The sequence below is a fragment of the Glycine max genome, chromosome 9 (genome assembly GCF_000004515.6).
Source record: "Glycine max cultivar Williams 82 chromosome 9, Glycine_max_v4.0, whole genome shotgun sequence".
In the NCBI taxonomy this organism is placed as follows: Eukaryota; Viridiplantae; Streptophyta; class Magnoliopsida; order Fabales; family Fabaceae; genus Glycine; species Glycine max.
The window spans coordinates 4,684,300-4,699,751 of NC_038245.2; the positions used below are offsets into that span (position 1 = coordinate 4,684,300).

General features: G+C 26.4%; 1 protein-coding gene across 13 annotated transcripts; it reads right to left on the reverse strand.

Annotated features, from left to right (window-relative positions):
• Positions 1–1,712: 1,712 nt before the first annotated feature.
• On the reverse strand, positions 1,713–10,923 carry LOC100808896 (uncharacterized). Of its 13 annotated transcripts, none has more exons than XM_014761930.3 (8): positions 10,691–10,923; positions 10,548–10,602; positions 7,869–7,912; positions 6,951–7,156; positions 4,422–4,898; positions 3,618–3,791; positions 3,064–3,485; positions 1,713–2,457 (listed from the first exon to the last, which is right to left on the reverse strand). In XM_014761930.3, the coding sequence occupies exons 4-8, from the start codon at positions 7,150–7,152 to the stop codon at positions 1,816–1,818; spliced, it is 1,917 nt and encodes a 638-aa protein (XP_014617416.1). In that variant the 5' UTR covers positions 7,153–7,156; positions 7,869–7,912; positions 10,548–10,602; positions 10,691–10,923; the 3' UTR covers positions 1,713–1,815. The 13 variants fall into 13 exon arrangements, with proteins under 13 accessions (XP_014617416.1, XP_014617411.1, XP_014617414.1 ...); XM_014761925.3 differs by having other exon boundaries at positions 6,951–7,183; XM_014761928.3 differs by having other exon boundaries at positions 7,869–7,964.
• Positions 10,924–15,452: the final 4,529 nt, after the last annotated feature.

The following is a 15,452-nucleotide window of genomic DNA, read 5'->3' on the forward strand; positions in this document are numbered from 1 at the left end:
CGAACTCTCTTGATGTAAAAACTCTTATTATCTATTTAATATTATTGGTATTGTCTTTTCTTCTTCCTATGTTTATTTCCATGTATTTGGTTTGATCGTCCATTTATATGCTATGTTAGAGTTTAAGTATTGGAAAATGCGGTTAATCCTTAGAACTTGGTATAGCAGCTAAAATTCTTCATTTCTAGGGATAGTGTACATGTGAAGTAATTTAGTTATAGCTTGCATCTCATTCATCATGTTGTTCACTTAGTTTGAATTCTTTGAGGAATCAAGAATGAAACTAGGAGGGTTAGACTCTTTCATATGAGGATATACCGTTAGAGTAAATTTATAGGTGTAAGTGACTTTTAGAATAATAATAAATAAAGAAAAACTATTACAATTTTATCAAGAGAGGTTCTAGTAAGGTGCTCCCCGACATAATCAACCCTATATTTACCTTCGCTCATTAAGCTCGGTGTTTATTTCTATTACTCAATTTTAACATAGAATTATATTATTGTTTACCTTGCAACTCAAATGATTTACTAAACTTCGTATAAATCCAATTACTAATTGCATATAAATTGAATATGCATTATTTGAGTACAAGAAAATCCCTGTGAAAACGATACACAATCTTATTGTCTTAAATTACTACTTAGACGAATTGGTACACTTGTCAATCAGTAAACAACAATAAATTAGGGCTATTAAGGGAAATTATAAATTAATACATTTGTATGTTTACATATGTTTCTTGTAATTAAAAAAAATAGCATTTGTTTCTTACATATAAAAAATGCAATAAAATATAATTTTTAATATTTATAAAATAAATGTTAATTATAAAATTATAAAAAAGGATAAAAAATTATTTCATTTTTTTATTATTTTAACTCATTAGCACACCATATAAATATAATATATAATAATTTTAAAATACATTTTTATACTTTAAGGATTAAAAATGGAGAATATTTTCATATAAAAAGAAATTTAATCATTATTCATATTAAAATTGTATACATTAAATTTAAATATAAATATATAATAGTTTTTTAGCATAAATAATGAATAATTATAAAAAATAATCACTACAATAGATTTTCCTCTGTGTGGTTAGGTGTGTGATAAATGAGTATAAATATGAATTAGTGCAATACAAATTATATGTAATAGTTTAAAAAAATTATAATTTCAAATAAAATAAAATATTGATATAAATTGAAATATAAAGATCATTCATATAAAATTTATATGAATTAAATTTAAATATAAATATTTAAGAGAGTTTTTTGGTATAAAAAAAACTCAATGATTATATATAAAAGAAATCATTTAATGAATTTGTCCTAATATAAATACCCCTAAATATATGGATTAACACAACATAAGTAAAATATATCATCTATTGAAAAATATAATTTGTATAACTTTAAATTAAAAAAATGAATAATATTTATATATAACGAAATATTAAAGGGTATTCCTATAAAAGTTGCATAAATTAAATTTAAATATACTTTTTTGTTATTTTTATTTTTCTCTCATGCTATCTTTTAAAGTTTAACATTTAATATCATATAATACAATTAAACGTATAATTATACAATAAAGTTTCTTTTGAGTTTAGTGGGTATTTTGCCGTCACACACATTGGGATAAAAGTTTGTTGTTGTTGTTTAACATGTATTTTGTATCAATAAAATAATCATTGTGCAAATATATTATTCACATTTCAAATTTATTTAAAATACCCTTACAATACAAATTGTTGCCAACTACTATATTACAAACTTCAACGAAACATTATATGATCCTTCATTTATCTTAAACATTGTATCCTTTTCTCTCTACCACGTAGAGCATCTTTTTACCTGGCTTAAAGAGAGCTTTGCAGTAGTAGGTCGAGTAGATAATAACTGACCACAGCGAAAATTGCAGACCTATAAAGAGAAGTATAGGTAGACATGCAAGTACTGAGATGAAACTAGGAACCCACTTCATGCCATAGTAATAAGTTATGAAGAAGGAACAACCAAATGCAACCATCATGCTTGTTATGGAGATGAACAAACTTATCAGTCCAAATATAAGCTTCAATGGCAGTGACTTGTGGAAGTCATACTCAGCATAACGCGAGATGAGAATCGATAAGAATATGAGTATTGCAGTTGCAGATGAGATCAGTGAAGTTGCATCTGATACAGCAAATATCAGAAACGATGTTTTGTCCAAATAGTTTGGTTCTTTTGATTCGTCATTCATGCCACCTGGTGTGCTAATTGCGGCAGAGAACACTCCCGTGGCAATAACGGTTGAAATAAGCATGCATGACTCAGCTGTGCGTTTCATCCATGATTCTGCATTTTTCCGCAAATCTGCATGCTCCTTTGTGAATAATTCTCGAGCAGTTAAGCCTTCGGAATTTTTCATCCATCTGAATGATGGTGGCATTATCTTGTTCACCTCCTGTAATATAAAATGTTTATATATATATATATATTATAACAGCATAATTTGTTGAATGCAGTATGAACCTTATAATTTAAAATTTAGGTAGATACCTATTGGGTTGTCTATATCTAGAAAAAAATAAAGAACCATGAAGTGTCAATGAAGTTACTTAGATGTCCAAAAATCAAAAGTCTTTACATTTATAAATGCTAAATAAGAAATCAATCAGTAGACACAAATAAGAGGATCTGTTGGAGAAATTATTACATGATCATCAGTTCGGATCATGTGGTCCTGACCAATTTCCAACAGACATGTAAACAATTTTTTTTTTTTTAATTTATGAAAAAGAATTAACGTGTTACATTAAAGATTGGTTAAGACTATATGATCTCAGATCATGTAATACTTTCTCAAACTTTTCGGGACCTGAAGTTATCATATTTATGAGCTCATAATATTTTTTTGATTATCATAGAAGCAGGGGAATTCATGATGCCCATTTCCTATATTTTGTATGACAACTAAAGAATTTTTATGAGACGGGAATGTGTTGGTGCTGTGAAGCCATACAAACACAATGTGTGAAAATGCAAAGCTATAAAATTAAAAGGGTAGTACCTCAAACCATGATATCTCAAGGCTCATTTGGAAAGCTGCTCCTGAGACTAACTCAAGTTGACTAGGTGGAGCTAATTTTGCAGCCAAATGCAATAAAGTGTTCTCGTCTTCTTCTCCGGCAAATGTCACTATAATATCTTTTATAGACCCTATTTCGTGTATGAGGTTGTAGATGCTAGCATGTCGATTCAAAACAGCTGTGTGAATTATACTTCTGTTTCTGCTATCCACTTCCCATATCAAGCTGGGATAAGCACTAATAAGCTCAGACAAAAACCCAAAATTACCAACTTCTGCAGCATCAAATAATAGATGAGAAGGTTCACTTATGATGTCAAGTATCTTGCTCTTGGAGTCTATGTTTTCCAAAAGGGTATTCCAGAGAAAATTAACCAATTGAAGAAACACGTGTTGTTTCATGCCTGCAACACAAAATTTACTTGCAATGAAGCACATAAAAGAAGGGGAATCTATCATAATATATAATAACAATAAATAAAAATTCAAGTTCTATGTCTTAGCATTCCAAATAAATTGTGAACAAAAGAATTTACCAGGGTTTATCTTGACGGGAATTTGATGTTGGTGGCAATGACAACAAGAATCCAAAGGCTTTTGATTTTGAGCCAAGAGATGCAAAGCTATGCCGCCCTTTTTCTCCTCACCGTTATTCCCATCTCGTGCAAAAGCTAGTTCTTTCCTATCTCTTACCATTTTTAAGGCCAAGTCTGTAAATTAATATTTTATCCACCTTGTTAAGATAATAAAGATAGAACATAACTTAGATAAAATGTTTTTATGTACTTGAGAATGTCTTAACAACTTTTAAACCCACTTTCTGAACACGTTTATTATCACACAATTTTATAGGTTGTACTTTAACATTTTACTAATTTGAAATAATTTTTTAAAAATTATCAAATTGAAATATATTTTGAATTAATTCTTAGTCAATGATAAATCATAATATAAATGATGCTACGAAAGCCACAACTTCTACCTCTAAAATCGTAGCATCCTTTGGGACTTATCTTTGACCAAAATTAATTCAAAATATGTACTCAATTAGTAATTTTAATTTGAAAGAAGTTACTTCCAATCGATAAAAAAAAGTCATCTTACTTATCATTTAATAAGTGTTAGTGAAAATATGTTACTTGCCGACACTCCTCTTATATTCTTTTATTATTATCTTTCAATCAGAATTAAATTAAGTTTCAGTTCAGTAACTTACTGACTTTTAATGCAAACAATCTGTTACCTATATTACCAAGTAAGACTACAATTCTTGTTAGAAAACAATAACAATAACACTTAAACAACTACATCTATGTTAAAAGTAATTTAGTGATACTCACGATAGTTGCAAGTTTTGATGCAAGTGAAGAACAATAATTCCCAATCCTCATCATCAAACATCTCTTTGGTCATAGGGTATAGCTTGCATGCCATTGGGCATCTTCCTTGCAAAGCAGCAAAGTGAAGAGGGGTCATTCCATCTCCACCCTTGACTGTTGGCAGAAGTATATTTCTTTTCAGCATTAACTCAGCAATGCGCCAATTGCCAGCCGCAGCAACAAAGCAAAAGGCAGTGTTGCCCTTTTTATCCTGCAATTGAATTGCATCATTGTCTAATATGTTGAGCAACTCCTCCACAAAGTGATAATGGTTTGTGCCTGCAGCAACATGCAGCACTGTGGGCCACCCAGGTGCTATGGCAGCAGTCTTCAGTGCAGGGTTTGCATCTAAGATGTGCTTTGCTGCTTGCCAATTGCCATCTAATGCATGCTTGTAAAGTGGCACACATTGGGAGAAGAAAACCTCCATTGCATCCTCTGAAAGAAACCAACTAAATCTTACTTTAAAATGTTAGAATAAGCATGATGATGCTATATAAACATTTTCCTTGTTAGAACTTTGTCAACCTGAGTTGGATTAAAAAGTGAGTAATGATAAACCTCCATCCTATTTCATGAGAAATTATTAGATGATTTGAAATTATTATAGTATTATTGCACCCCCATGTAATTGCATTCATCCAAGCATATATTCATCATGATTAAATAAATAAATAAAACTTAAAATTTTGATATCACATACTAAAAATTTTAGGTCAATTTTCATATGATATATATATATATATATATATATATATATATATATATATATATATATATATATATATATATATATATATATATATATTAATTAAAATGATAGAATAATTAAGATTTTATTCACTATTAATTATAAGTGTACAAGAAATATATATAGAGTACAAAGGAATAACAAACTTAAAATTATCTACTAAATTATCTATAACTTATATTATAACAACAACATGCAACTAATTATTGTATAATATCAATAGTCTAACATGTTCTTGCAGGATGGTGATCGCGAAGACAACATCAAGATTGTTCATAAAAAATTTGTGACAAAAAATGTAAGATATTTAATGAGAAGGTTTCCATGTCGATAAAAGTCAACATATGCAAACTTAACCATTAAGTAGAGGTGACAACACAAAGTTTAACCTTTTAAAAGAAGCAAACATATTTAATTAACATAAGACAAAACAAACACACCATCACAAGACAAAAGCAAAAAAGTTTAATCCCCATAAGACAGAAGCAAGAAAAGGATTTAATCACCTAAAAAGGAAAGTGCAAGAAAAAAGATTAATCACCTAAAAAAGACAAGCAAAATGTCTTAATCACTTAAAAAGATAGAAGTAAAATGATTTAACCACCTAAAAAGACAGAAACAAAATGACTTAATCACCTTAAAAGACAAGAGCAAAAGGATTTAAATACCTAAAAAGATAGAAACAAAAAAATGACTTAACCACCTAAAAGGTAGAAGAAAAAAAATGCTTAACCACCTGAATAGCAGAAGCAACACAAAAAATGACTTAATCACCTGAAAAGCAGAAGAAAAATGACTTGACTATCTAAAAAAGACTTAATCAACATGAATAATTTAAGATAAGAAACATGATGGGATCCTCATTATATAATCATCAAGAAGTTCTGAAACAATGATAGGTGACAGTGAGGAAATAAAAAAATAAAGTAGAGAAAAAAAAAAGATCAATTTGGTTGTTAAGCTCCTAACTCTATCATATCATATTGAAAGGATAGAATAATTAAGATTTTATTCACTACTAATTATGTGTCTACAATATATATATATATATATATATATATATATATATATATATATATATATATATAAAACAAAGGAATCACAAATTCAAAATTATCTATAATTTAAATTATAATAACTTACAATTAATTACTCTATCATATCAATAGTCTAGCAATATATGTAATTGAGTTTTATTAACTCCTCTAGTAGATTGAAAAACTTGATCCATTGTCATTGAAAGATTAATTGACTTAAATCATAAAATAATTTCTCTCATTTTAGGGGGTATTGAGATGGAAAAAAAAAAAAGAAATATATAGGTAGTAAAATGAAAAGATAAGGAGAGAAAATAATAAATGACACAAATGATGTGATGAAAACAAAAAAATAAATGAGGTTAAAATGAGATAGAAGAAAAGGTATTGTATGTTTATATTTTTTTTCTTAAAAAACCAGGGTTAATAGGCATGCATTGTAAGTAAAAATTTTCATACGGCTAAGTAAACATGATATTTGTAAATGGACAATCTAAAAAACATTTGCATTAAAAATGCATGTATTAATTATTGTTAAAACTATAATATGTAATAATTTTTTTTGTTGATGCAAGTATCTACTATATTTGATAATAATTGATCTCTACTAATAAACTTTTACAAATAACCATTAATGGGTGTTCTTTTACTAAAAAATATTTAAATAACTGAAACGAGATAAGCAAAAGACTGAATGAGTACTCGTATCCTGTAGAAAATCAAGTGAAGGCCTTTTGTAAGTAGCTGTGTCGACCCTTTTAAGCTGTGGTTTGGCATTTATTGGTACCCCATTTTGTAGTGATGTGAGTTGTAGTTCTGTATTTGTTGTTGTTGAGTCCTCAATGTCAATGACTACTGCGTCCTGTGGTTCTGGAGTTGCTGAGTCTATATTCTGTGCAATCATTTCCCTATTAAACCCAAGAGGTTTGCAACTGCTGTAAAAATTAGTATGCATGCATGGTAAAACCGAGTTCAGTCTTAATTTAATTAATCTATATTTTCACCAAAAATAAATTATTTTGTGATATATCAATTAAGCAATTACGTTTAGCATACTGCAGACACTTGCACATATACATAATGCATATACATTAAGACAGAAAAACAAATTTGAAGTTTTTTCCAATACACATGTTTAATAATTTTATTAAAAAAAAAAATCATAAAACACTATTCATTGGAAAAGACTATTGACCGTTACTAAGGCAGTACATGTTTTTTTTTTTTTTATAATGATCACATCAAAATTTGAATCAATATTACTCTATCCAACTTTCCACCCCTAGGTCAATCCTAATGGTTTTTGGTAGGGCATGTTTATTAACTGTTAAAATGCAAAACCATATTGAGCAATAGAGACTTTTATTAGCGCTTTTACAATACAACCATTAATAAAATATTATGAATTTGAAAAATTATTAAAAACATTGCATTGTTGTAGAATAAAATAATTTATATATTAAATTTAGAAAAATTAACTATTTTAAATAAATTGAATTATAGTCAATTGATATGGTAGGTTATAACATTTTAATATTTTCATGAATTTAAAAAAAATGCAGAAGAGATGAGGAGTATAAATAAAACGGAAAGTGCAAAAAGTAAAGGCATAACACCTACCAAGTTGCCCAATTTGCATAAGCAACCGTAGCCCAACAAGAGTCCTAAACACGCAACAAGTGGGTAAGCTCTTGATCCAGGCCCAATGGCCACACCCTATACGTTCATTGCCCTCTATTATACATACATTTGGTGTTCAAACATAATTATGAAGATCAACATTTGGTGTCCAAAATAAATTTAATATATTAAATTTATCAATAAAATGCACAATCATAAATTAATACTCCCTCCTATCCCATTACAATTGTTGTGTAAAAAGAAAAAAAAATTCTAAACAATTGTCATTATAGGAGAGTATATTCAATTAGGATTTCAAAAGATTTTTTTTAAAAAAAAAAAATCTTGAGACATTTAATCAAAATTTTTAAATAATAGAAATAAGTCTTATAGTATACCATCAAGATTATTAGGATTTTGTAAGAAATTTAATAAAGTTCGTTAATATTCAATTAAAAATTTTTACAACTTAAAAAAAGTTTTATAATATTTAAAAGTATATAAATTTCAATTGATTCTTTTTTATGATGGATTTTAATGGATTTTAGTGAACTTTTTATGATAAAATATACATTAAATACTCTCACCAAAACCCTTGACATTTCATGAGACTTTCTTTCTTTCTTTCTTTTCTTACAAATTGAGATGTTTTTTTTTTCATCACACATAATAATCCCTTGTCTCTTTGTTGAAAGTGATAGACATTCATAATTTTTTTATTCTTTTGACCAATGGTTAACATGCACTCGAACGTGTGATATGAGAAAATTTTCTAATTCTTTGAATTTGGAGGCATCTTGACTATGTGCTTATATATATATAAATGAACGTGAATATATATGAACATGATAAATATATAATTTTTATAAATTTGAAAAGTTAACTCATGTATAAATTGATAAATATATAATGAGGTTTGAAATAATTGCTTGACATGTGTTTGTGTTTGGTGGGATTGTTACTATGAGAATGACTACAAATATTCATGTTATTGGTCAACATTGTGATATATAATTTGTATACAATTAACATGATTGATGATTGAAACAGAATAAACCTATTGTGTTTATAAATATACTAGGAGAAATTGATTTGTTATGTAACAGGTTTAGGGTTCTTTATATAAAAGATTTTATATAAAGTGTTATATGGACAAAATTCATGAATTTTTATCAATAATTTTAAATATTTTTTTAAAAATTCACAGTTCTTTGATATCTTAAAAATTCATAATATCCTTTCAAATCTTATGAATTCATATTTTGTAAATCCATTAAAATATAAACTACAAAATCTTAATCATAAAAGTCTTTTAAAAAAAATCTTAAAAATTACATTCTTACAAAATCTTTTAAAATCCACAATATATTTTTTATGCCAAAGTAGTGTCTTAAAATCCCAACTCAATACATCCTCCTTAGTTGTTTTTTTAATGTAACATCAATTATGTGTTTTCACTTATTCCTTGTGATCCTCTTTATAAGATTCAAATTTAAAATAATATTTGTTCCTGTTTATAAGATTGAATCTATAACGTTTCTTATATTAATTATTTTAAGACTAGAAATATCCCTTATCAAAAGAAGAAAAAAAAATATATTGAGGAAACATTGAAAGAGAAAGAAATATTAATGATAATGATAATTTTTAAAAAAATATAAATTTAAGATAAATTTAGTACTACCAGCTAAATTAATAACTTTTATTAATTACAAAACATTTATACATTTTATTGTCCGCCCTTAATCATTATGATACAAATGAAAATAAAACGTGAGTTAAAGAAAGAACAAAACGAAAGAAGAACTAGTCAATAATAAAAAAACAAAATTTAACAAGACCTGAAAAATTGGGGCCAGCAGGTTCAAATTATAAAAGTAGAGTGGGAGCAAAAGAATACTTGAAAGCGTTAATTAAGATCTTGGATAAATTATGGATAATTAAAGACCAGAAAAAGTTTTTGAATTTTTTGGATAAATTTCACGTGTTCGTCTAATCTAACGTTTTCTGTGCTTTACTAACTTGTGGCCGGTGTTTGACTTAAAAAAGCATATTTTAATCTAGAATATTTCTAATGACAAAAATTGTCAAAAAATGATTTTTAAAAATATCTTAAAACTCATCGTCCGTTTCCAAGTAAACGATTGAACAACGCCTCCATCTTGGAGACTGGTGTTGTTTTCATGTATATCAATATAGGAACAATTTCTATAAATAAGTTTATCAACTAATATTAAGCACTGAAAAAGACTAACTAATATTAAGTAATAAAATAATTTCCCAAGTTTAAACAGGAACAATTTCTTAACATGCACGTACGGCGTGCCGGATTGCGGAATCCGGACAATGATTGATGAGATTTAATTTACAATTCAAAATTTCCGAAAGGGTTGTTCTCTGAACAAAGTAAACCAATAGATTAATTTACTGCAGTGAATAATAAACAATTTAAGATTATAATAACCTGAATGAAATGGGAAAGGATACAGTACTTTATTGAATAAAAACCGAAATGCAAGAGAATGAACTTGGTGTGGACTTATGTGTGCCCACCCTTTTGAGATTAATTTATGTGTTTTTATCATTAATTTTCTTTTGTCCTCATATTTTGGATATTAATTGTGCAGCTATATATATCCACTTTCTATAAATTTCGGCTAAAAAGGTTAAACTGCATACCTGAAAACACAACTAAACGGAGGTTTTTAATTTCCTCTTGCTAGCTTACACTTGCCTGAACAAAGATGATGGATGATCTACATCAATAAGTAGTTTGAGCAAAACAGGAAAAAACATTTTTGGAGTTGTGTGAATGTACGTACCTCGATTTTCTTTGAGCTCGTTGGTTTGATATTGAGTTTTAGAGAAGACAAAAGAGAGTTCATATGATCGAAGAAAGTAGAAACAAAACACAGGTTAAGTTTCAATGCCGCAGACCGCAGTTAAGCAGAGCCATGAGAAACAACGCAATAAGAAGTAGAATATATAATCAGAGATTTCTTTTAAGGCGTCGAGCTATAGCTTATGGCCAACTAAATATATCTATTACTTTTTTTATAGAAAAATATATTTTTAAAAAACCCCTTTACAAAAAAATACTAAATACTGATAAATTTTATTCTTTTTATAAAAAGATATCTTGAAATTTAGTTGCTCTCCCAAAAATATTTAAATTTTACTGTTATTCTAAAAATAATATCTTATACTTTAATTTTATGTTGATCCTTAAAACTTACTCATTTCATAAACTATATTCTATGTTAAATTGCTTCAACAATACATTATTGGCAATTACATTTATTTATTTGTATCACTGTAGTAAATTCTTATTTAAGTGATTAAAATGATATTTTAAGAATTCAATAAGATATTTACTCTACATTAAAATAAATACTAGTCGCATAAAGTATTGATATTAATATTTATTTTACTTAAACATATTAATTTTGTATATTAGTTTTTTCAACCATTTTAGATTTTTTAAATATTAAAAAAATAATAAAACCATATACTTATGTCAGTACCAGACAAAATAAACTTATATAAAGATTGGCCATTTATCCCACTTTCCTCCACATTTAATCAAGTAGTAGTCATGCTAAGACATAAACAGTCATAGATAATGACGTTTTCTGTCTCTAGAAGCAATTTTTTTTTATCTCTAAGTGAATCAAAGACGAACAATGATCCGACACAATCATTTTCTCTGAATTACTTATTTAAATTTGCCCATTTTAAAATATGTTTCATAAACTATTTTCTTAAAATAATATATATATATAATATTACAGTAATAACTAGTTGTTTTAATAATTTGATTTTAACTATTTATTAAATTAAATTTATTTATATATATATATATATATATATATATATATAATATTTCATAAATGTTATATTTATTAACGAAAAATGTTATTTAGTATGAAAAAAGAGTTCATGAAAGAGTAACAAAAGAATGGATGACTTCTAGGGTGAAGTCTGAAACTCCATCCCTCAATTTGTACCACAAAATTGACCGACAATAACAGGTTGATAACTGGAAGAAAAAACTTAGATAAATTAAATATAATTCATTTAAAAAATTGTTATTTTTTTTTTCCAGAACCCCTTCACTGCAACCCTTCCTTGCACCGCCATTGATTTCCGATCTCCGTCAATCTGAAGCAACACCATCACCGTGGAGACCAGCTGATTGCTGCCAATTTCTTTCTCCCCTCCTTTTTCTTTTTGATTTTTCTATATGGTTTACAGTACTATATAGTAAGAGCCTTTGTCAAAATATAAAAGGGAGCAACTCATTGTTGGATGAAAACACAAGATGATGAAGCAAATTCTGAATTTGGGATGAAATCGACTATTTCATGTTTGGATTTTTTTCTAGAAGAGTTGTGGTAGGAAGGAAGAGTTGAAGAAATAAATTAAAAACTATTTTATCAGAAAAAAATCAAAAACCTATTAATAGAACATGTGGAAAAGAGAAGCACCACACGTTCTAAACAATGAGAAAGATTCTCAAAATTTGATCTTAAAAATCTCTTGCCTGGGCCAGTTGACTGACCGAGATTTGTTAGAAAAGAAACCAAGTCTTTATCTTATGTATTTGGTAAGAAAATTCTTGGAAGGATCATTTGTGGATGAGCTTGCAATGGAATAATGGATTAAGGAATATGTTGAGCTTAGAATAATGATGAAACTTTTTCTTTGTTTTAGTCATGCAGTGATAGGGGCCTTTCAATTGACATTAATTTGTGTTAGTTTAATGAACCTGATGAGAGGGTTTTTCAATTTAGGTCACTTTTGTTTGGTGGCGGCTTTCTCGTTTCTAGTGTATTATTGTTTTTGTTTTTCCTTCTAAGTGTACGTGTTCCTTGTTTTTCCATGTGCCTAGGATGTAGCTAGTCAATTAGGTCCCTTTTTTTTTTATAAAGTTTTCTGCTTATAAAAAAATGGTGCATAAGTGAGGGGGTTTGACTGAAGGTAATTTTATTTGGAATTTATTAAAGGAAGGTATTTTTTAAATTAATTCTCAATGAGAGTAAGTAATTGTAAAGATTTTTTTACGATTTTAATATTTTTTTAAAATAATAAAGTCGTAAAACATCTAACGATTTTAGAATTTTTTAATTATTTATATAAATTCGTAAATTTTCCACGTATTCAAAGTTTTTATTATTTTTTTTATTTTTAAATGAATTTTAAATGACTTTAAAGTCATTTTAATTTATAATTTTATATATCATGATTAATTGTTTAACTCTTTTAAAATTAAAAATAATTATAACTAATATTTTTAATAATTTAGGACTTTAAAGTTGTCCAAATAATAATCATAATTAAAAATATTAATTCTTTTATAATCCAACGACTTTTATTTTATAATCTTAACCATTAATTATTATTTTTAATTAATATTTTCTTAACCAATAATAATTAGATAAAATAAATAAGGAATTATTTTTAAATAATTAATTTATACCGATTAGATTCCTTTTTATTTCTAAATTTAGAAAATAATAATAATTTACAAAATAAAATATATAAAATAACAGAAAAATGAACTTATACCACATTTATTGTGCACGATGACATGACAGAAAAATAGAGTAGTAGAAACATCCTAACATAAAATATAAAATTATGAAAGAAAGGAAACAACATTCTATGGTTGTGCAAATAGATTTTTTTATATTGATTGAAAGTATACTAAAAATAAGTATGTTAAAAGAAAAAAGAAATGGAAAAAAAATGAACTTTTATAAGAGAGTTATTGTGCACAATGACATGACAGAAAAATAAAATAATAGAAATTAAAATATAAAATATATAATTATAATTAAAATGATTTTAAAGTCGTTTAAAATTAATTTAAATCAAAAATGAAAATTAATCATGACTTTGAAAGTTGGGAAAATTTATGACTTTATATAAATAATTAAAAAAACTAAAATCGTTGGATTTTTTACAACTTTATTTTTAAAAGAATTAAAATTGCTGAATATGTTACGATTTCATTCCCAAAAATTGTAAAAATTCCTAAGTCTTAGTTGCATTTGGAGATTAATTCAAACAATACCTGCATTTGATAAATTCCAAATGAAATTACTCCCTCCTTTTGGTCAAACCCTCACATAAGTTAAAGTACATTATATAAGAAGTCTTCAATTCATAAATATTTTATTTGACTACTTAATTGGTAAAATATTCAATAGGTTTAAATATAAAAATAAATCAATTAATTGCACTTATATGTTTAAATAAAACTTAAATTCATGATATCATTAATTAAAATTAATTAATTTAACTATTTCCATTTGTCTTAAAAATCAGTTAATTATTTATTATATAAAAGGCGGGAGGTAATACGCAATAATATATATATTTTTATGATAGAGTAAAGATCACTTAAATTTTATTTATAACAAGAGTTTAAAGATTGCTATAAAATTTCCCTTTAATTAAGTAATTAACATGGTATAAAGTATTTACTAATTTTATGATGATAACTTTTTTAGGAAGAACTCTCGATAAAAAAAAAATTAATTATATTTTTTCATCTATAGACTCAAACTAAAGACTTTATTTATTTAAGAGATTCAAACTTAATTAATTTCATTCGAACTAATGCTTATTTGGTTGTTATAAATTTTTCTATTAAAACTTGATATAAAATATCCATTTTAAGATAATCAGCATTTATAATTTTTTATTAATTATGTTATGATTTGATAAAAAAAAATTAATTATGTGATGATTATTGATAATCTTACGGAAACTTTATCTTGACAATTTTTTACCAATTCATAGATGAATTATTTTCACTTTATAATTATATTTTCATCTTGAATTTCATTATATTCTTGGAAATAATATTGTTATTAAATTGAAAAATGTAATTCAATATATTTTATATTTTAATTATTTTGAATTGAATTTTACCAGTATACTTAAAGAAAGGAAGAAAGGAGAAAGAATATTTACACATATTAAAGACAGATCAAATGCTAACACGGCTTTTGAATATCTGCAATGATGCCTCTTATATTGCAAGCTTAGGAGTAACTGTTTCGTCAATGGAGAATATTGTTCTTAGTCAATTTAAAGTATGGGGTCAACAACCAATAGTTGCAAACGAAATCTTATCTTTTCACGTCCCTATATATATATATGGCGTCCTGCAATTAATATTTAATTATGTACACAATTTTTAATTGTAGAAAGCAAATAAAAAAATGTATAGAAAAGAAAGGAAAAGAACGGATCGGAATACCGAATTTGAAGCCACTAACATATAAAGGTAGAGTCACTATTCTAATTCACCTTCAAGTGGGTAGTTCTTTCAAAATATAATTTACAAATTAGAGTGCGTACCATGTTGACATGCATTTGCATGTAAACCAAACTTTTTGGGTGGAAGATTCTTAAATAAATATGGTCTGTTATAAATATTTAGTAGACACGAAGAAACTATTTAGCACCTAATGAGAAAAAATATATAATAAGTGGTATAACATGATAATATATATATATATATATATATATATATATATATATATATATATATATATATATATATATATATAT